Source organism: Camelus dromedarius, chromosome 2 (assembly GCF_036321535.1).
Source record: "Camelus dromedarius isolate mCamDro1 chromosome 2, mCamDro1.pat, whole genome shotgun sequence".
Classification (NCBI taxonomy): Eukaryota; Metazoa; Chordata; class Mammalia; order Artiodactyla; family Camelidae; genus Camelus; species Camelus dromedarius.
The window spans coordinates 81,623,203-81,643,208 of record NC_087437.1 but is presented as its reverse complement, the minus strand read 5'-3'; the positions used below and the strand labels follow the sequence as shown (position 1 = coordinate 81,643,208).

The following is a 20,006-nucleotide window of genomic DNA, read 5'->3' as shown; positions in this document are numbered from 1 at the left end:
CAGCCTGGAAATGGTCATAAAAGCTGTGAGACATAGTTGGCAACACCAGATTTTTAGCTGGGCTTTAGAGTTCCATTTAGTGTAGTAATTTTTCTCCTTTTCAGATGTTAGATGAAAGGGAACATGGAAACACAAAGGCAGGGCTGCTGCGTTCAAGGGGCAGGCAGCACAGACTCAGTCCCCCAGCCTCTCTCCTGTTGCCTCTAATCCTTTTGTAGTACAGGTGATGAAAAGGTCCTGAGAGTGAGGTGGTTTGCCCTAGGTATTAACATCAAGTTAGTGGCAGAGCTAGAACTGGAACCCACTGTCTAGCTTTTCTTTTATGCCAAAAAAGTTCTAAGGGAGACCTCAAAACCAGTTTTCGTTTTTATTAACGCTTCTCTTCTCTAGAATACAAGTCCGCAGCTTCCCAGCATGTGATGTAGGGAAAATAGCACCCACGGAGGTCTTGATGGCCTCTCCTGGTCCTCCTGCTTCTGGGATGGATCCTTCCCAGGCCCCTCTTCTGCCTGTGCTTTTCACAGCCCGCTTGAGTGTTGTCATCCACATTTAGGCCTGTGTCTTGGTCTAAATTGCTGACAACTCCTAAACCAGTCTCCAGGCTAGACATCTGAGCTTGAGTCTTATGTCCAGTTGCCAACTGGGCATCTCCACCTGGATGTTCCAATAGCTTTCCCAGCCATGTTTGGAATGGCTCTTGGATACAACTTCATGCCAGTAAACTTGCAAGTCTAAATGAAATGGGTTGTCAGTATTGACTAAGGGACCTTAGTAGGCCATAAGCAGAACAGAAATTAAAAGGTTATTAAAGATCTTCCTGCTGCAAAGGCAGGTCCAGATAATCTGTTAAAACTTAAAAAACAAAACAACCTCCTCATAAATGCTATGTATTCCCCCCAAGTTTTTCTCATGAAAGTTTTAAAATATAAACTTTTTTTTAAAAAGTCTTAAAACAGTGCCATAAACAGCTGTATGTCCTCCTCCTGAATTTAATAATTTAACATTTTGCCATATTTGGCTTATAAACATACATTTTCTTTTTGCTGATCATTTTCAAGTGAGACATTCTGACACTTCACCCCTAAATATTTTCAGCATGCATCTCCTGGCCACAGGGGTGATCCAACTAGAAAAGGTTCAGTCTTTTTGCTGAGAATCCAAGAGGCCGGTTGTTAAACATTTACCAGCACACTACCTCGATTTAGGTCGCCCTCTCTTTGCCCCTTTGCATTCTGAGGCATTCCTTTTTCAGGACTGCGTTGTAATTAGCCGTTTCCCGTTGGTCCATCCTAGCGCAAACAGCGGGCCATTAATAAGTGTTTGAGGCGAGCGGGAAAGAAGATACCCTCTCCCAGGAGCCAGCGGTCCCGGAGGCGGGAGGGGCGGGGTCTCGGAGCGTGGCCCCGCCCACGACGCGGCTTTGCCCCGCCCACGACGCGGCTTTGCCCCGCCCACGACGCGGCTTTGCCCCGCCCACGACGCGGCTTTGTCCCGTCCCGCGCGGCGCCGCGGCTGTTGGGCGGAAGACGTTCGCTCAGCCTCTGGGCCCATCCATGCGCCTTCCCGGCAGAGCCATGGCCAGTAAGTAGCGTGGCAGCTCGAGCTCGGGCCGGAGGGGTGGCTTCAGGCGCGGCGCCGAAGGACGGTCACGTCGGTTCGGCCCCTCGCCTCCGTCCCGTGGCCTTCCCTGACCTGGTGTCCCTGGGGCTGGAGGCCCGAGCGGCGAGGGTGGAGGGCGCGGGCGAGGCAGCCGGGAGGAGGCCGCGGAGCGCAGCCGGGCGCACTCCCGGGGATCCCGGGCTTCCGGGCGGGCCGACGGGGCCGCGGGAGCATCGGGCCTGCGTGCCGGAAGGGCCTTCGCGTTGCTCCCCACTGGGCTCGTGTGACGTCAGGCAATGACTCCAGATGAGTTCTGGGCCCACCTGTTCCTAATCCACCTGCATGGGAATTCAAATGCAAATAATACACTCTTCCTGTTGTCTTCCCTGTTCCCTACCGCCAGTCCCCTACCACCACCCGAAGACTATGCACTGAGTAATTATCATTTTTTCCTAAGTGTGAGAGTCTGCCCTGTGAGATTCTTGGAGATTGTTGTTAGGTTTTAGATTGGTTTTTGAACTTGGGTTTTGCAAAGGCATCCACCCTGATTGTGGTTTGAGACCTGTCATGTGAAAATTAAGCACTGTTTTCTTTGATTTGGGCTTGTGTGGTAAGAGGACTGGTTAATTTACTCCACAGTGCACCCCCCTCACACTCATTGGAGAATGCCCTCTTCTCCTGAACAAAAAGCTGGGCAAGTTTTGTCTCCATCAGGACCTTGAGCTTTCAGGTTAGGTATTACATGTTACTTATGCTCCTCCATTCTGGATCAGCCCTAGGGACGAGTTTCTAGCTGTGTTTGTTTCCAGGCCTTTGCCCGGATTCTTTTACATGAGGCAGTGGAGTGCTCTGGACTCAAAGTCTGGAAACCTGGATTATTACAGTTTTGGCTCAGCCCATGTCAACAAGTCATTTAATCTCTCTGGACCTCAGTTTCCTCTCCTGTAAAATGAACACCTTCCAAGGTCTAATGAAGTTCCCTGGAGGTGCTAAGGTGTGTGGAAGTGCTGTTTTCCATTTCAGCCTCCTGGAGCACAGGGCAAGTTGGTTGCTGGATGAACCTTCAGGATCTGGGTATAGAAGTCCTTTTACAGTCCTCCCTCTGAATGTGCTGTATCTTTCAGGAGATGCTGATAGACTTGAGAGCTGTGGTTCTTGATGTAGTTTAGGGTGATGTTGATCTGACTCCCTTGAGGAGTGTTTTTAAATGACATAACCTTCCCCCACCTACCCAAAAACAAACGGTGGCTGTTCTGTCCGCAGTCCAGATTTTGGCTTGATTGTTGCTGTACCGCTTACTTTGTTAACTGGCCTCATACAGCTTTCCCCCTGCAAGCTTCTTTTTCCTCATCTGCAGAGTACTGTTTACACTACCTTACAGATGCTTATATATGTAAAGGACCTGCACATTCCTTATGCTGTTTTTATGTTGGTCCCTTCACTGAAGATAGTCTGTCCTTTTTTTTCCCCTTGGTAAGTCCTTGATTGTTAGATTACAATGAATATTAGGGCAGCCAGGGACCTGAAAAGTCATTGTATTTTCATTTTACAGCTGAGGAGCTGAATGACTGGTTATCTCGTCCTCAGCATCGAGGAACTCCCCAGTGGTGGAATTTCCCTGCCTTGGCCCCTCTGGAGTGGGTGCTTTGCAGAATGTCAGGCAGTCAAGCCTGGTTCAGGACAGCAGCCTTTCTGGGTAGGATGGGGGACAGTGGAGGCCATCGGCATAGCTGTGGTGGACTTCGTCTTTCCCTCCCTTTAGAAGCAGAGACAAAGCCCGGTTTCTGAGTTACAGTGGAGACCTTCAGTGGGTCTGTGTGACATTCTGGTGACAGCTCAGGCTGTCTCTGTGCCCCAGAGTAACCCCAGCCTTTGTTTCCTGTTTGGTTTTCATCCAGATTTGGAAACTATTTGACAAGCTGCATTCAGGGTTAAACTTAGTTCTTCTCAGTATATTTAGGAGAAACTGAGGAATGGAACATCTATGTTTTCCTACTTTTAGGGTTAACCCTGAGCCAGACCTTCTTCAAAGGCCAGGGTCTGTCAGTGCTGCCTCGCTTGGGACATTTTTATTGTGACAGGAAACACCCAGAGAAGAGAACTCACCGATGGTGGGACTTCAGACTCCAGAGCAGAGGTGGGGTGGGGAAGCCAGGGCCGGCCATTACTAATAATTCCTGGAGTTTTGCAGAATTTTGTGGGTTACAACGTGCTTTGGATCCTTTAATGTAGCCTTTTGTCAGACTGTGGGCAAAAACTGTGTGTCAGTCAGCGTCCAGGCAGGACTCAGAAACAAACCACTTGAATAGGAAAAGTTTTATATAAAATATGATTGACCAGTAAAGGTGATTACTAAAAGACCTAAAAAGAGAACTCCGAAGAATACAGGAAAAGCACACGTAGGGTGTGGCCACTACCTCAAGGAGGAGCCCCTGACCTTCTCACGAGGCCGGCAGCAGATCTTGTTGGCAAGGCTGGCTGCATAATTTGTGGTACCGTCTCCAATGACAATGTTCAGACAGCAGGAGAAAGTGCTGTTGGCTCTTCCTTCTGCAGTGTCTTTTCCACCTCTCCTGTGTTTCTTTATTTGCTCCTTAATGTTATGCGCTTTGGGCACGGGAGTATTTATGGGGTGAGTACAGACCCTCACCGGTGCCCAGGAGCCCTGCCCCCGACTGGGCACACGTGCAGCCCACTGGCTGCCAGGCACCCCATTCGCCAGCAGCTGGACTGATGCCCCGTGTCCCCGCCAGTGATGGGGAGTTGAGACAGGCATCTCCCCTTCCCATGGGCCTGCTGCCCCAACTCAACTCATGGCGGGGTGAGACTTCCGAAGGGGTTTCGCCTTCTGCGCTGGGACGCGCTCAGCACCTGGATTGGGGGAAGACTGGAGGCCTAAGATCAAATAGTGAGGGGCAGCCCCCTATTCAAACCCAGTCTTCTTTCTTCCAGCCACGTTCTCATTTGTAAGGGAGAAGCTGCCCCTGCCGACTTCTGATTCTCGTGCCTGGACTGGGCTCTGCCCCCGGACGTTGCTCTGTCTCAGGGCTCCTCGGCCTCCGTGTCACTGACATTTTGGCTGGATAACTGTTGTGAGGGACGTGCACTGTGGCATGTCTGGCAGTGTCCCTGACCCCTCCCCGTTCGATGCCAGTCGCACCCTACCTGCCATGACCATCAACAGTGTCTCCAGACATCACCTGCCCTCTGTGGAGAAGTGCTACTCTGTCTGATTCAGCATCAGATCTTCTGACAGCTGTTTTCTTTATCCTCATCCTCAGCTTTCCGCTTGGCCCTCATCCAGCTTCACGTTTCTCCCATCAAATCGGATAACCTCACTCGAGCTTGTGGCCTTATCCGGGAGGCAGCAAAGCAAGGAGCCAAGATAGTTTCTCTGCCAGTAAGTATGGGAGCAGCCACCCTTTTCTGGGAACTGTTGTCCCAGCAGAATACTGTCTGCTAGATCTGCTTGTCCTCCTGTTTCCGGGGTCCAGCAAGGTCCTTTGGGGCCCTAGGATTGTTCCATGTTTGTCTGGAAGATGACCCTAGTGAGGGTCTTTGTGACAGGATGTGCCAGCATGGTTATGGGTCTAACTTGACTGGGTTCAGAAACCTGGTAGGTTGAGGGACTTACCTCAGGGCCTCGGATACTTAACCTTCTTTCCTTGTGTAATTAAGTCTTTGCAGGACCAGGACTATTGATTTTACCACTAAACCGCCAACATTATAAAAAAAATTTATTGAAAACTGAATATTGTTAGATACATACAGGAAGCCTGTGGTATCTTCCAAAATGTGGTAGCCTGTAGTGAGCCAGTAGGACGCAGCCTCTGTTTCCCAGGTGATTTCTTTTAGAACAGAATCAGCTGAAGATGGCACCACGTCGGTTTGTCAGCAGGTACAGGGTCGGCCCCAGCGGAGGTCCTGCACGTGCAGGGACATGCATCTCCTGGCATCTTCTACTGGCAGAGGCCACTGGGGTCAGTGGTGGAACTCTTCCAGACCGTCCGCTGCCTCACTCTGCCTTCCCCTCTACGGAGAGGAGGCAGCCCTTTGCAAACTGGGAGAATTTTCAGGGCCACCTTGTACTTTAGGCTCATGCTGTCACAGGTGTGGCCAGTGAGTCGGACTCTAACAAGGGAGCTCGAGATCTTAACGTTGCTCCAGTCGTAGGATTCACCTGTACACGTACCCTGATCACGGTCTCTTGTTGGTTTAAGGTGCTGGGGGTCGGAGTCTACAGGCCGGGAGTGAAAGCACTTGAATTCTGCATGTGTCCCCTCTACCTAACATGTGTTTTGTACCAGCTGGCGATCCTTGGCCTTGAGTTTGCTAGTGTAGTGCCTGGTGTGCAGGCATCTCAGTAAATGAGACACGAATGAACTAGAGTCGAAACCTAGTAGTTTTGCTTTTCTTTTATCAGAGAGCTGTTGAAGACACACATTCTGGGGAACTGAGAGATTTTGCAGGATCAGGATGATGGTGCTGGAAGGGAGCTTAGAAACAGCTTTTTATACATGAGGAAACGTCTTAACCTCTGTGGCTTTCAGAGCTTCTGTATTTTTTAAAAACACAGGCTTTATTGCTTTACATAGTTACCAGTATAATTTTGAGACGATAGATTCATCCTAACACTCAGAATCCTCTGAGTAAGCCTAGTGGTACTGGGGTCCTGGTGCCCAAGGTTGGGCACGCATAGTTCCCCTAGGATGTGAGGGAGGGGCAGGTCCGGCCTCTGCCGGGGTGACCGGGTCTGGGGGACGCTGACCTGTCTCCTCCGGCCCCGGACCACGACTGAGTCCTGTCTGTGGCCGCGGTCTCTTTAGCCCCAAGGTGTCAGATGCTGTGTTTCACCTCTTTGAGAGCTGTGTCTTTTTACAGCAGAACTTTAAAATGAGTTGGATGTTATGGTGTTTTTTCCCCCTTTTTCTCTGCCACTGTTATTCTAGGAATGCTTTAATTCTCCATACGGCACAAAATATTTTCCTGAATATGCAGAGAAAATTCCTGGTGACTCCACACAGAAGCTTTCTGAAGTAGCAAAGGAGTGCAGCGTGTTTGTCATTGGAGGTAACTTCCTACCCTCAAGGTATAATGGCCTAAGGGTTAAAAACATCTGAATAACTTCTGTTGTTACATTCAAGTCATGGAATACAAATTAGCCATTAAAAACAATAAAGTAGATCTTTATGTAGTAATGTGGAAAGATCTTCAAGATACACTGTTACGTGGAAAAAGAGCAGGTTTAATATGAAACAAACAGGTACTCCTATACAGGTTAATGCTCCACATAAAACAAGATTATATATTTTTGTATGTAATGATGCATGTAAGACATAGTAAATATTGTAGAAAGACACACAACAAACTGATAATGATGATTTCCTGGAGAAGGAGTTGGGAGTGCAGGGGTAGGTGGAGACGTGGAAAGAAAAGCCATATCTGAATGTCTTTCATTAATATGGTGTTAAGAATATTTTTTTTTCCCCATAAAGAGACCACATACATCTAAGGTAGCTTAGAGTATTAACTCTTGGTGGAATAAGTCAGAGAAAGATATACTGTATGCTATCACTTACACGTGGAATCTAAAAAATTGAAAACAAAGGAATGTATGTGACAAACAGACTCATAGATACAGAGAACAAACTAGCATTATCAGTGGGGAGAGGGAAGGGGGAGGGACAAGACAGGGATGGGGATTAGAAGATGCAAAATCTTATGCATAAAGTAAATAAGCAACAAGAATATATTGTACAACATAGAGGAATATGGCGCCATTATTTTGTAATAACTTTAAATGGAGTACAGTCTATAAAAATTATTGAATCACTATGTTGTACATCTGAAACTAATATAATATGCAAATCAATTATACTTCAGTTTTAAAAAGTAGCTTTATTTATGTGGTTTTGCTTAAATAAAAAATGTTCTATTTATTTAAATAAAAAATCAATACAATAAAATGATTTAATAAAAATATAGCAAACAATTATTTCTGTATTATGACACAGTAAGAATTAGAAATGAATAAAAGTTGGAGAAAAGAAGGCAAAGCAAGAAGAGATAGAACTGCAGGCCCATATTCAGTGATGGAGAGACTGGGTTATATTCCTACTTCAAGGCCTCTTTGGATACACTTATGTGGCAGGACCTGGTGAATTTAAGTTGAGCAACAGCGAATTCTCATGTTGTGCCAATGCTCCAGATTAAGTATTGCTCAAGATCAAATGTGAATTCAGAAACGTTGTGGTTATTTTTGAAACCTGTCTTTGGCATCTGACCTAACTGCATTTCATCTGCACTCTGAAGTTTATCTGTGAAAAATCATATTCCAGAAGAAAAAAACCCACAATTAAGTGGAATATTAGAAGATAATATTCTTTATTGTTGGACCCAAGAAGATAGTAAACTTTATTGAGCTTTCTTGCTGTTATCATCACAGTGCTTTACTCAGAATATTTCCTATGCCTGTGTGTTCTGCTCTCAATGAAAGGTTCCATCCCGGAGGAGGATGCCGGGAGATTATATAACACCTGTGCAGTGTTTGGGCCTGATGGAACTTTACTGGTAAAGCACAGAAAGGTAAGTAGAGACGGTGGCAAGTCTCATTGCCTTTGGAGAATTTGCTCTGAAGCCCCCAGTCCCTCTCATCATATTGTATACACATCAGGCATTTGACTAGTTGGCACAGGTGGCTGTTCTTGGCTGTTATCATTTTGATATAAATTGTAGACTCAGCCTGTTAGTTTCAGGTAAGGAAAAACCTGTAGGGATCTTGATTAGGATGGTACTGAACATACAGTGATCACTTTGGAGAGTTGACATCTTTGCCGTAGTAGTACACGCATATACATTTAGGATTGTTAAGTCTTCTTGGTAAATTGGTCCTTTTATCATTATGATATGTCTTTTTTTTTTTCTTGTAGTACTCTGTCTTGAAGTTTATCTCTGATATTACTGTAGCCACTCTAGGCTTCGTATACTTACTGTTCGTATGATATATCTTTTTCTAATCTTTTGTTTTCAGTCTATATGTGTCTTTATATTTAAAATGATTCTCTTGCAGACAGCATATAGCTGGGTTTTGAAGTTTTATTCATTCTGACAATCTCTGCCTTTTAATTGGAGTGGTTACTCTATTTATATTTAATGTAATTATTGATATGATTGGATTTTAAGCATATAGGCATTTAATTATTTTTTTGCTTTGTTCCTCTTTTCAGCATTCTTTTGGATAGAGTATTAGTTTGCTTTTTTTTTTTTTTAATTTGTTGGCTTGGGGATTACAATATGCACACTTACCTTGTTGCAGTCTACTTAGAGTGAAGATTACACTACTTCATGTGAAATTTAAGAAACTTGCAATCATATAGGCCCATTCTTTATGCTATGGTTAGCATACATATTGCATTTATATACATTATACATCCCACAAAACACTAATTTTTAATTTAAGTAGTCATGTGTATTTTAAATTGAGAGAAATATTTTATGTTTACCCAAATATTTACCATTTCAGATATTTTTCTTTTCTTCCTGAAGAGCTTAGTTCTGTCTGTTATTGTTGCATTCAAACAGAAAGACCCTCTTTAGAATTGTTGTAGTGAGGATTTGCTAGCTATGAATTCTTTTAGTTTTTATTTACGGATATATCTTTACTTTGCCTTTATTCTTGAGATACAATTTGATGGAATAGAATTCTGGGTTGACAGTTTTCTTTTTTCCTTGGAAGTTTAAGAGACCTTATTCATTATTCAGTCATCTTCTGGCTTCTCCCCCCTCCCCCACCATAAGCACTGGTAATTTGTATTGTTCTCCCACATGCAATTTGTGTTTTTCTCTGCCTGCTTGCAAGGTCTTTTTGTAAGCTTTAGTTCTCAGCGTTTTGACTCTTATATTCCTACCTATGATTTTCTTTGTATTTGTCATGCTTTGTGTTTCTTGAGTCTGTAAATTTAAGTGTTTCATTGTATGTAGGAAACTTGGGAGCATTATTTTGTTAAATATTTTTCTGTCCCAGTGACTCCAGTTTTGATACTGTTCACCAAACTAGGTCACTAAAGCTGGTTTTTATTTTTGTTTTTCAACCTTTTATCTTTGTCTTCTTCAGACTGCACATTTTCCATTGATCTATTTTAAGGTTCACCAAGTCTTTCTTCTGTAATCTCCAATCTCCTGTAAACCAAACCAGTGAAATGTTTTAAAATTTCAGCTATTGTATTTTTCATTTCTAAAACTTTCATTTTGTTCTTTTTTGTAGCTTTTATTCTCTACTGATATTTCCTATTGTTTATTCATTAAGAGCATATTTTTCCTTACACTCTTGAGCTTGGTTTCACTAGCTGCCTTAAAGTCTTTGGTAAGTATCACATCTGGGTCTTGTTGGGGTCTGCTCCATTGCTGCCTTTTCTTTACATTTTAGGTCTAGATTTAGATTTCTTTTAGATGTTTGTGTGTCTAGTAATTTTGAGCTGTATTTTATTGAGATTCTAGCTGCCATTACATACCTCTGAAAAGTGTTGAACTCTTTGTTTTAGCAAGTAGTTAATTTGGGCATACTCAAACACCAAACTCTTTCCTTTGTGAAGTGGGCAGCAACTTCAGCTGCTCTGTTCTGTTGTGAAGTTGTGTAGTGTCTGCTGGGCTGCTTGGAGTCTGCCTCACGCATCTTTAGTTCATTGGTTAGCCAGAAATCTGGACAGATTTTATATGTAAAATATTAGTTGTTGTTCTTTGGCTTTCTCCCTTTCAGGATTTCCTCCTCTCTTTACAGCTGCCGTGAACTCCAACCTCTGGTTCCTCAGCTAGTGTGATTGTGGGTAGCTGTCACCACCACTTGGAGCAACAGCCGGGGCCTTGTTTCCAACTAAAAGCTGTAGATAAATGGGAAACTCAGCCAGTGCCATTCCCTTCTTCCACATGTTGACTTCTCTTTTTGTGTGATTTTAATTTTTCTCAAGTGTCTTTAAATAGTTTTTTATTTTGTCCAGAGTGCACAGTTATCTGTGAGAAAGCTGGTCTGATAGGAGCCACTCTGCCGTTACTGAAAGAAGACCCAACATTGAGCTATTAACCCAGCTCTTATGTTTTGAAAAGTGCATGCTTTCAGGATTGAGTTTTCCAGCCCATGAATATGAGATACATAGATAGTTATAAAATCTCCATTTATTTATAGGCTTTCTTTAATTTCTCTCAAATTTTTAAAATAATTTTTGGGTAAAGTCTTGTATATCATTTGCTAGATTTATTCCTAATTGGTGTTTCTTGATGCCCTTCTAGCCTCTGTTTCTTGCTAGTATATAATAATACAACTAATTTAAAAAATACTGACCTTGTATATAGTACCCTTGCCAAACTCATTCATTCTAATAATTTACCTGTAGATTTCCGTTGACATTTCTTAGGTACACAGTTATATCATCTGAGAATAATAGTTCACTTTCTTTCTACTCCTTGTACTTTTTATTCCTTTCTTTTGCTTTGTTGCTTTGGGTAGGACCTCTGGTACAGTGTTGAATAGCAGGTGTCCTTACCTTGTCTCTGATCTCAATAGGAGAAGGGTTTTAATATTTCACCACTAAATATGATGTTTCTTTAGGGTTTTTGGCAGATATTCTTTATCAGATTAAGGGGGTTCCCTTCCTTGAAGAGATTTTCTCTTTCGTTTTTTATAAATAAGAATGTATGTAGAACTTTACCAGATTCCCATTATGCACCTCTTATGGTGATCATGTGATTTTTCTCCTTTTTTAGTGTGGTAAATTACGTTGTTTTCTCATGTTAAATCACATTTGCTTTCCTTGAATAAACTGAATTTGGGAGTGATGTGTTACTTTTTATATGTATTGCTGCATTTGGTTTGTAAAATTTTACCTATTTTTGATCACTCACTCACTCTTCACCTCTCCTGCCAATGTGTCAGTGTGATTCTGATTCTGAGAAATCTTCATTTAGCTTTTATACCAACTAAAAAAGCAACACATTAATTGTTTTCCATAAGAAACTTAGATGTTGATTTGCGCACCACTGAGGAAAGGAGGGGTCATAAAACCTACAGCATTATTTTTTCCAGTTCCCTGTGTTAGAGTTTGTTTTGATACGATGACGGTCAGCTTGCGGACTGGGTTATGGGCAGGCCGGGGTGCTGCTTATCCAGTTGGCACCCCCACCGCTGGCTGTGGAAGGACGTTTGTTGTTACTGCCACACCCCCTGCTGGAAAGGAGGTAACCAAATCCATTATTTGTGCTGCAGCTCCATCTGTTTGACATTGATGTTCCTGGGAAAATCACATTTCAAGAATCTAAAACACTGAGTCCTGGTGATAGTTTCTCCACATTTGATACTCGTACGTACAAGATAAGTTCACCCCTTTTAGCAGTCCCACTGGAAGAAGATCAGGTGTTCCTTTGCTCTTCTCTTCTGTCCCTCCCCAACTTTTTTATAAAACCTGACTGAAGACCAGAAGTGAGAAGGGCAGCGGATGGCCAGAGATCTAGAAAGGGTGGACTGAATGGAGAGCCAAGGGTTTGACATGATTTTGCCCTCCATTTTGGTCATAGCCTTTTATTAGTATGTCAGTGTCCAGCCCGTACCTGTTCAGTGGTGGTTGAACACCTCCCATTTAGATAAGAGGTATTCAATTGGAACGAATTTCTCATCTCTGCTCTGCTGACGTAAATGACCTCTTCATGAGCTAAAGTCCAAGCAGGAATAAGCTTATGAATTTTCTCTGTCCGCGGGCCCTGCGTCGATGTATTCCCGCCAGTATTTTGTGCTCATTAGGTCATGGAGGCTTGCTCCTGCTGCCCCAGGCTGCAGGGGGTTAACATTTTGTTTGTACCTTTTCTGTTTGGAAAACAGCTTACTGCAGAGTGGGCCTCGGCATCTGCTACGACCTCCGCTTTGCAGAGCTGGCACAAATCTACGCGCAGAGAGGTGAGGCAGCATGACGGTCATGTGGGTGATGGGAGGCTCGGTTTGGGCTGGTCATGTGGGTGGAGGGAGCCTTTGGTCAGGAAACCTGGAGGAGAGGTCTTAATTCTCTCTGCCCCATCTGGCTTCTCAGACTTCTGCTGCGTTTGGGTAATACAGTTTTTCAGAGATTGTAATTTAATACACTACACAGCTAAGACAGGAGCTGTGCTTCTAAACTAAACATCTGCTCTACCTTCAAGCCCTTCCTGCTACTGTGTTTGGAAAGAGTCATTCGGGGCCCGACAGAAATGGCTTATGTGCTCATGGCTTAACCACTCACTGGTCCTAGATGATGGGTGCAGTAGGGATGTAGTCAGTGACATCTGGTCCAGGTAAAGCGTGTCCTGCCATCTTGGAGAAGCACCGAGCCAGAGCAGATCTGGGTTCTGATTCCATCTCTTCCCCTTGATTGGCACAATACTTACGGTAAATTACTTACTCCCTAGAGCAGTGTGGGTCCAGTTTTCTCATAGAAATGGTGTGAGGATTAAGGAGAGAGCTCATAAACCCCCTCGTATGGTACTCAGCAAATATTAGCTTCCCTCCTAGACTGCTGAAGGTGCTCTGTTTCCTGTTCATTTGGCACTTAAAGTGCAGTGGGTGCAAATAACTTACTCTGCTCAGCAAAAGGGGGAGGCGCAAGGTCTCTGGTTTGGCAGTCTCAGTTGAGTCTTAGAGGTAAGCGTTAGAGCACCTGTCCTGCCCCTCATTTCAGTTGAAAAGCATTAAAAACATGGTCCTTGGCTGTCATAGCTGACTGTTTGGTTCTGAGAGGAATCTGAATGACAGTTTCCCACTTTTTTTAAGAGAAGTCATGTGTTGTGGTTTTGGTTATCAGCACCACTTTTCTTGTGTGTATGTGTTTTGTGTGTCTCTAAGGAATTTAGAGCCATACTTAATGCTGCCGACACTGTCTGACTTGGCTGCATCTTCTCATGCTTGGGAAAGTTTGAGTTTGGTCCCGGCTGGGGAAGGAACAAAGGGAAGGACTAGTGGTGGTTGGATGTCCACCTGCATCCACTCTTCTGTGGCCCTTCTCTCCCCAAGGCTGCCAGCTGTTGGTATATCCTGGAGCTTTTAATTTGACCACCGGACCAGCTCACTGGGAATTGCTTCAGCGAGGCCGGTAAGAAAGCATCTCAAGAATACCTTCAGGCATTTCAGAGTTTCTTTGAGGAAGCGTTTCCAGTTTGGTGGAAGTACCAACCTTCCCCATATGGAATGCTGCCCCTAACTCAGGATGCCCCAGCATCCAAATGCACTTCAAAAAGATGCATCTTTTCATCTTCCAGTCCAAAAGGAGGGCCTCTGCTGTTGGGCACCTTCTCAGAAGCCACAGTACCACCAATCTCATGGATTTTGGGGACTGTGATTTTTGCATTTCCAAGAGCACTGCATCGAGTGGACAGTGATTTCATATTTCTGTGGTCAGATACGGATTGGTGTTTCTGATAGAGTTGCCAGCAACTTTTACAGAGAATTGGAGATCCACAGAATGTATGTGTTCAGAGCCCCAGAAGCCAAGGAAAAGGCAGGGGTTATTTTAGCCTGACAGCCCTAGGGAGAGATTTGTGGTCTTCACTCCGCTGACCCTGTGCTGCTCAGATTGGGTGCTAATCCTGCTCCGTCCTCCACAACCTCCTGCTGGCCTTGGTACACCGCCAGGAAACCCTTCGTAAGTTCTTCTAACCTCTATGTCCCGAGCACCGCACAGGTATACGAGGCATGTGTCACAGCTGCTGTTTCCTCAGTTCCCTGAGGCTGAGGAGTGGTGAAGGGCAGGTCACAGAGGTGGGTGTAACGTGGAAGGGAAAAGGAGTGACTGTGCGAAGTGGGTTGTAAACCATGAAATGCTGGTCAGAGATCGCTTTTTTTCATAAAAGGTTTTTAAAACTGAGGTACTATATACTCAGGGAAATGCGTACTGGTTTTAAGTTTACAGGTCAGGGAATTTTTACTTATGTATTCACCTGTGAGCAAGATCAGCATCTGAAACATTCTTCGTGCCTGGAATGTTCCCTTTTGCTCCTTCTCAGTCAGTACTCTTCTCTCTCTGCCCAGAGGTGGGTCCCTCTGCTCACTTCTACAGATGATGGCAATTGGAAGGCATGTGGAAGTGTCTGGCGGGTTGCATGGTGGAGGGTGGGGTGGGGCATGTGACGCCTTGAGTATTCATGAGTGCTGTCTGTCGAGAGCAAGAAACGCTTGGGAGAGACTGGGACAACCTGGTGTGGATCTGCTGATCGAGCCCAGAGGGCTCTGGGTCAGGTGGCTTGGTGCACCTGGGCTGCCCTCTGAAATTCTTGCCTCATTTGAGATGGTGGGACTGCCGCCACTGGCATGGCAGCGCCCTGCAGCCCTGCAAGGTGTTTGTCCCAGCGAGGCCATTGCCTTTTCTCTGACACCTCGACTGCCTCCACCAGAGAAGCTTTGCTCTTTTACATGTTACAGGCTGGCTCAGGCCAGGGTCTCCCACCTGTGGCAGTATCGACATTTTGGACTAGATAATTCTTTCTTGTGGGGGCTGTCCTGTGTGTTGTAGGGTGTTTCGCAGCAGCCCTGGCCTCTACCCACTAGGTGCCAATAGCAACCCCCTAGTCATGACAGTCGAAAAGGACTCCAGACGTTGGCAAGTGTCCCCTGCTGGGCAGAACTGCCCCAGTGGGGTGCTGGCTTATGCAGTAAGATGTTTTTTGAGGAGATGTTCCATGGCTTTGGATATTTCTCTCATCCAAGCCAGCCTGTCCTGTCCTAGTTGTTTTTGTTGTTCTTGTTGTTGTCTTCCTGTCCTACTTTTTTAAAGTAGGATCTGTACACTTAGGATAGAAAAATGTCACAGATCTATGTAATGTATGATTTACCTTTTTTCTGTCCATTGACTACAGTGCTGTTGACAATCAAGTGTATGTGGCCACAGCATCTCCTGCCCGGGATGACAAAGCGTCCTATGTCGCCTGGGGACATAGTACCGTTGTGACTCCTTGGTGAGTTGGCTAAGCAGGGACAGGCTCAGCAGGAGCTCGAGAGAGATGGCAGTTGGGCAGGTGGGTTGTCTGATTCCTGACTGGCCCTGCCCCTCCCTCCACCCCCAGACCCCACACGCCTGCCTGGTCTCTTCCTCTCTCTGTGAGAGAAGATTCCACTCTAAAACCATGGAGAGAGAGAGTCCTGCTCTCCTGGCTGAGTGCTTGGCCTTAGCCCTCTTCTGAGTTTCTATGTGTTTCGTTGTCAATCAAACTTGGAAACAACGTGGCAGTAACAGGTGGGTGGTTTTAGTAAAAGAAGCTCCCCAAATCTTTGCTTTTGGTTAAAATTTAGACTGGGTCACTGGTTCCAGGACAGGAATGAGTTACAGGGTGAGGATTTTGCTCCCTGTATAATGATTAGTGGAGAGTGGAGGATGGATTGAATTAGGGGAGCTGTGAGTTTGTCCTCTGTGAGAAAGTAAAGCATTTTATTACTTAGTGAAACCAGCATGGAGGTCTGCCCAGTTACATACACAGTCCTATGTTAACAGACACATCTTACCGGCATTTGTACAGTTTACACAGCACTTTCACACACATTATCTCAACTTGAACTCTCAGGGACTTATCTTTATTAAACTCAGTTTATAGATGGTAGACTTGACGGTCACAGGATGAAGTGGCTAGAACTAGTGTTTGGATCCAGCGCTTGAACTCAGAACTTCCATGTATTCCATACCACTTGTTGTGTGTCTGTATGATTACGAACACACACACAGGTAGGTATCGCTACAGTTTCAGGATAAATGTGCCAGTAACAAGGCTGTGATGGCTTAAGTATCATGGTGGGGTTCCTGAAGGTTCCTCGTCTGACCTTATAGGACCCAAAGATCAAAGTGTGTTAGGGGGAAGGCCTTGGAAGCTACGACCAGGGAGAGACTCCCAGTGATCCTCTTTTGCATTAGGACTTGGGGGACACTGAAAGACTGGAAGCACTGATTTGGCTTGAAAATTTCCTCAAACTTGATTCAGGTTCCTCTGCCCAGATGTTAGTGATTGGCTTCCTGACTGTTGGGGCAGCTCTGCTCCCCACTAGTTCTCCTGAGGAACTCTGTTACCGATCAAGCTGACTGCTTCTGACACACAGTAGTTGTGTAAGATTTACCTTTATATCACTTTCAGAATTCCCCGATAGGTCTGTGGGCCCCCTGGCTTATGTTAGTGTTGGCATAGGTGCCTGGGGTTAACATAGAGATCTTTGGATGCCAGGGCACGTGGGCGAAGAAATAAAAGAGACTAGAAAAGGATTCAGTTAAATGGCATTAATGACAGTGTTAGTAGCTCACTGTGCCAAAAATCTGTGACCATCTGTTAAATGGAACCAGTTTTTATGTCAGATTGCTTGTTATCTCAGATTGCTTTGTTTCGTGCTTTGGAGAAATTTCATTTCACAGATGTTTTTGAAGCCCTGTTTTGGGCCAAGAGACTCAGCACTGGAAATAGCTTTCCAGATTAGCCTTTCCCTCAATTTATGGAGCATTGCTGTTTCCAAGTGTGTGGTTCCTGCCAGGGTTTGGTTCCACCACTCTACCCAGGCCCCATAAGTTGAAACCTTTCCCTCAAAAACCGAAAACCATGAGCCTAGGAATCCAGGGATGATCCAAGCAGATCTGGGCCCTGCCCAGGCCTCACCCCACCGTCCCCAGGTGGGATGTCCCAGGAAGGGAGGCATTTATCTCTGTTCTCAAAATGGACTCCTTACTTCTGGACAGTGCACCCTTTTCTTTAACGGTTAAAGCAGATGTACAATGTCTGTTTGATAGGCTGCACGGTGGGCTGCTCTAGTTAGCATAAAGTTTATGGTAAATGATGTATAAGCCAGAATGACTTCCCCATACCTCGTATGTGAACATTTCTTCCATCACATCTTAGAGTAACTACCATTCCCTAGCAGTATGCAGTTTACAAAACATACTCTATAATTTTCTCACTAAGTCCACACAGAGCTTTTATTTCCACTGTATAGATTAGGAATGGAGATTCCAGATGACTTGCTGCAAGGCCACACAGCTACTTAAATCATAGAACAGGAATTTATGCCCCACCTTCTTGTTGTAAAACTCAGATTCCTTCCCCTATGACCTGTGAGGTGGGGAGGAGAAACAGAGAGATCTTGAATACCAGGAGACATCAGTGGATCCACTCATCCTCGCCTGAATCTTTTTCAGGGGGGAGGTCCTCGCCCAAGCTGGCACTGAAGAAACGATCGTGTATTCAGACATAGGTAAGATTGCTCCGGCACAGCTTAGGTCCCTGGGGTCCCCATAGCTTTGAGGCCAGATTCTAAAGCTGTGAAACCCCTGTCACCTGGAGGGGCTCCTTTATGCCCCACCCCCTCACTTACCCTTGGTTCTCTGGCCAGGCCCTGGGCCTGTGTCTCAGCCTGAGTTTTCTTGGGTTGGTGTGAAATGACCCCAGGGGCAGCGCCAGGCTGTCTGTGCCTCTAGACCAGGCCTGTAAGGTACTTGCTGAGGCTCTGGTTGTTTTTATACTGTTTGGGGAGGAAATTCCTGTTGGTCAATAAGGAATTACATTCTTATTAATAGTGCACTTTCCTGTTTTTGCAGACCTGACGAAGTTGGCTGAAATACGCCAGCAAATCCCCATTTTTAGCCAGAAGCGATCAGACCTCTATGCAGTGGAAGCAAAAAAGCCCTAATGTTTGTTTTCAATGTGCCATGAAACAGAAGATATGTTTCTGCAACATTATCAACTCCCTGCCGAATTCCTTAATGGAGATTCTTTTCTTTCTTTCTTTCTTTTTTTTTTTTTTTTAAATTTCAGCCTTTTCTCTTCCTGGGAAAGGAGTCTGAGATGATAGAGCTGATGGAGCATCAGCTGATGCTGATACTCTCCACACCACAGTGAACAGTCACAAAGGACGCGGCTGGCACTGAAGGGCAGGAGGAGGGATGGCTGTAAACCTTTGAGGTGCCTCAAAGCAGTCAGTGAAGTATCAGGTCTTGGTATCCTGGTGGTTAATCACCTGATACATTGACATTGCTGGAGTTGGAATCATTATGTAGAAAACTTGGTCTGGTGCTACTCTTCTTTGAGCAGCACCTAAGCATTACGTTTTGGTCTGTGAGTAGCTGTGGGAAGCAAGGTGATGTTTGTTAGAGGAGATGGTAGCCCCACCCTTCCTAGCAGCCTCTGGGCTCTTCAAATTCAAGAAGGAGCTAATGATTCAGAGCCCCCTGGTCTTAGGGGAAACACTGTTTCAGCCATGAGCCCCCTGGGAGAATGGCTGTGGCATAATTTGGTCAAGTCCAGTGAAGTGTGAGTCTCTGCCAAAGATTTTGTCAAGATAAATGTCTGAAAGTCTTTTTGCTTTCTCCCTGGTAACACTTTTAGCTTCGTAAAGGCCAGTTTTTAGCCTAATGGTTCTCAGAGTCCTTTTACACAATTAAAAATTAATTCCATTGAGCTTTTGTTTATGTACGTTATAGCTAGTGGTGAACTGGTAAATGTTTAACAACCAGCTGTTGGAGAAAAAGTCGATTTTGTGGTAGCATTTGCCAATTTCCATGGCGTACTTACTACCAAACTCAAGTGATCAATGTAACACCTCAACACAGAGCTGGGAATAGGTGCGCAGTCAGCACTTGTGTGCTGGTGCAGTTCTGCTCTAGCACACTGCTGTTTACATCTGTATAGATATTTACCATATTGGAAAATAAGACAGAATTTTAAAAGAATACATGAACACACAATTAGCTATAAGGATGATGACATTATCATGTGCAATTTGACCTTTGAGAAACAGCACAGTGTACTCAGGAGGGTTCAAGTGAAAAGGGCAAATGACTTTAAGTGTACAGCTTGGCAGAATTTAACACATGTATACATCCATGACGCCATTCCACTTCTTATTCATAATTTTAGAGGAAAAGCTTTCAGCTTTACACCATTAGGATGTTAGCTATGGGTTTGTCATAAATTATGTTGAAGGATGTTCCCTCTATACCAACTTTGGTGAGTTTTAATCATGAATGGATGTTGAATCTTGTCAAATGGTTTTTCCATTATCTATTGAGATGATCGTGTGATTTTTATTCCTTTTGTTAATGTGGTGTATCACATTGATTAATTTGCAGATATTGGACCATCCTTGCATCCCTGGAATAAATCCTACTTGAATCACTGTGTATGATCCTTTTTATATATTGTTGAATTTGGTTTGCTGATACTTTGTAGGGGATTTTTGCATCTATTTTCATCAGAGACACTGGCCTGTAATTTTCTTTTTTATAGTGTCTTTGTCTCATTTTGGTATCAGGGTGATTGATGCTGGCCTTATGAATTTGGGGGAGTGCTCCCTCCTCTTTTTTGAAATAGTTTGAGGACAGGTATTAGCTCTTCTTTGTATTTTGGTGGCTTTCCGCTGTGAAGCTGTCTGGTCC

The 20,006-nt window shown here is 44.6% G+C and overlaps 1 protein-coding gene across 2 annotated transcripts; it reads left to right on the top strand.

The window, feature by feature from the left end:
• The first annotated feature begins 1,472 nt into the window (after positions 1 to 1,472).
• Positions 1,473 to 19,747, top strand: NIT2 (nitrilase family member 2). Of its 2 annotated transcripts, XM_031456964.2 has the most exons (10): positions 1,473 to 1,581; positions 4,881 to 4,999; positions 6,549 to 6,669; positions 8,096 to 8,184; positions 11,855 to 11,948; positions 12,464 to 12,538; positions 13,625 to 13,703; positions 15,463 to 15,561; positions 17,772 to 17,827; positions 18,171 to 19,747. In XM_031456964.2, the coding sequence occupies exons 1-10, from the start codon at positions 1,554 to 1,556 to the stop codon at positions 18,260 to 18,262; spliced, it is 852 nt and encodes a 283-aa protein (XP_031312824.1). In that variant the 5' UTR covers positions 1,473 to 1,553; the 3' UTR covers positions 18,263 to 19,747. The 2 variants fall into 2 exon arrangements, 1 of the variants encoding a protein (XP_031312824.1); XR_004138533.2 differs by lacking the exon at positions 18,171 to 19,747 and having other exon boundaries at positions 15,463 to 15,621.
• The last annotated feature ends 259 nt before the right edge of the window (positions 19,748 to 20,006 follow it).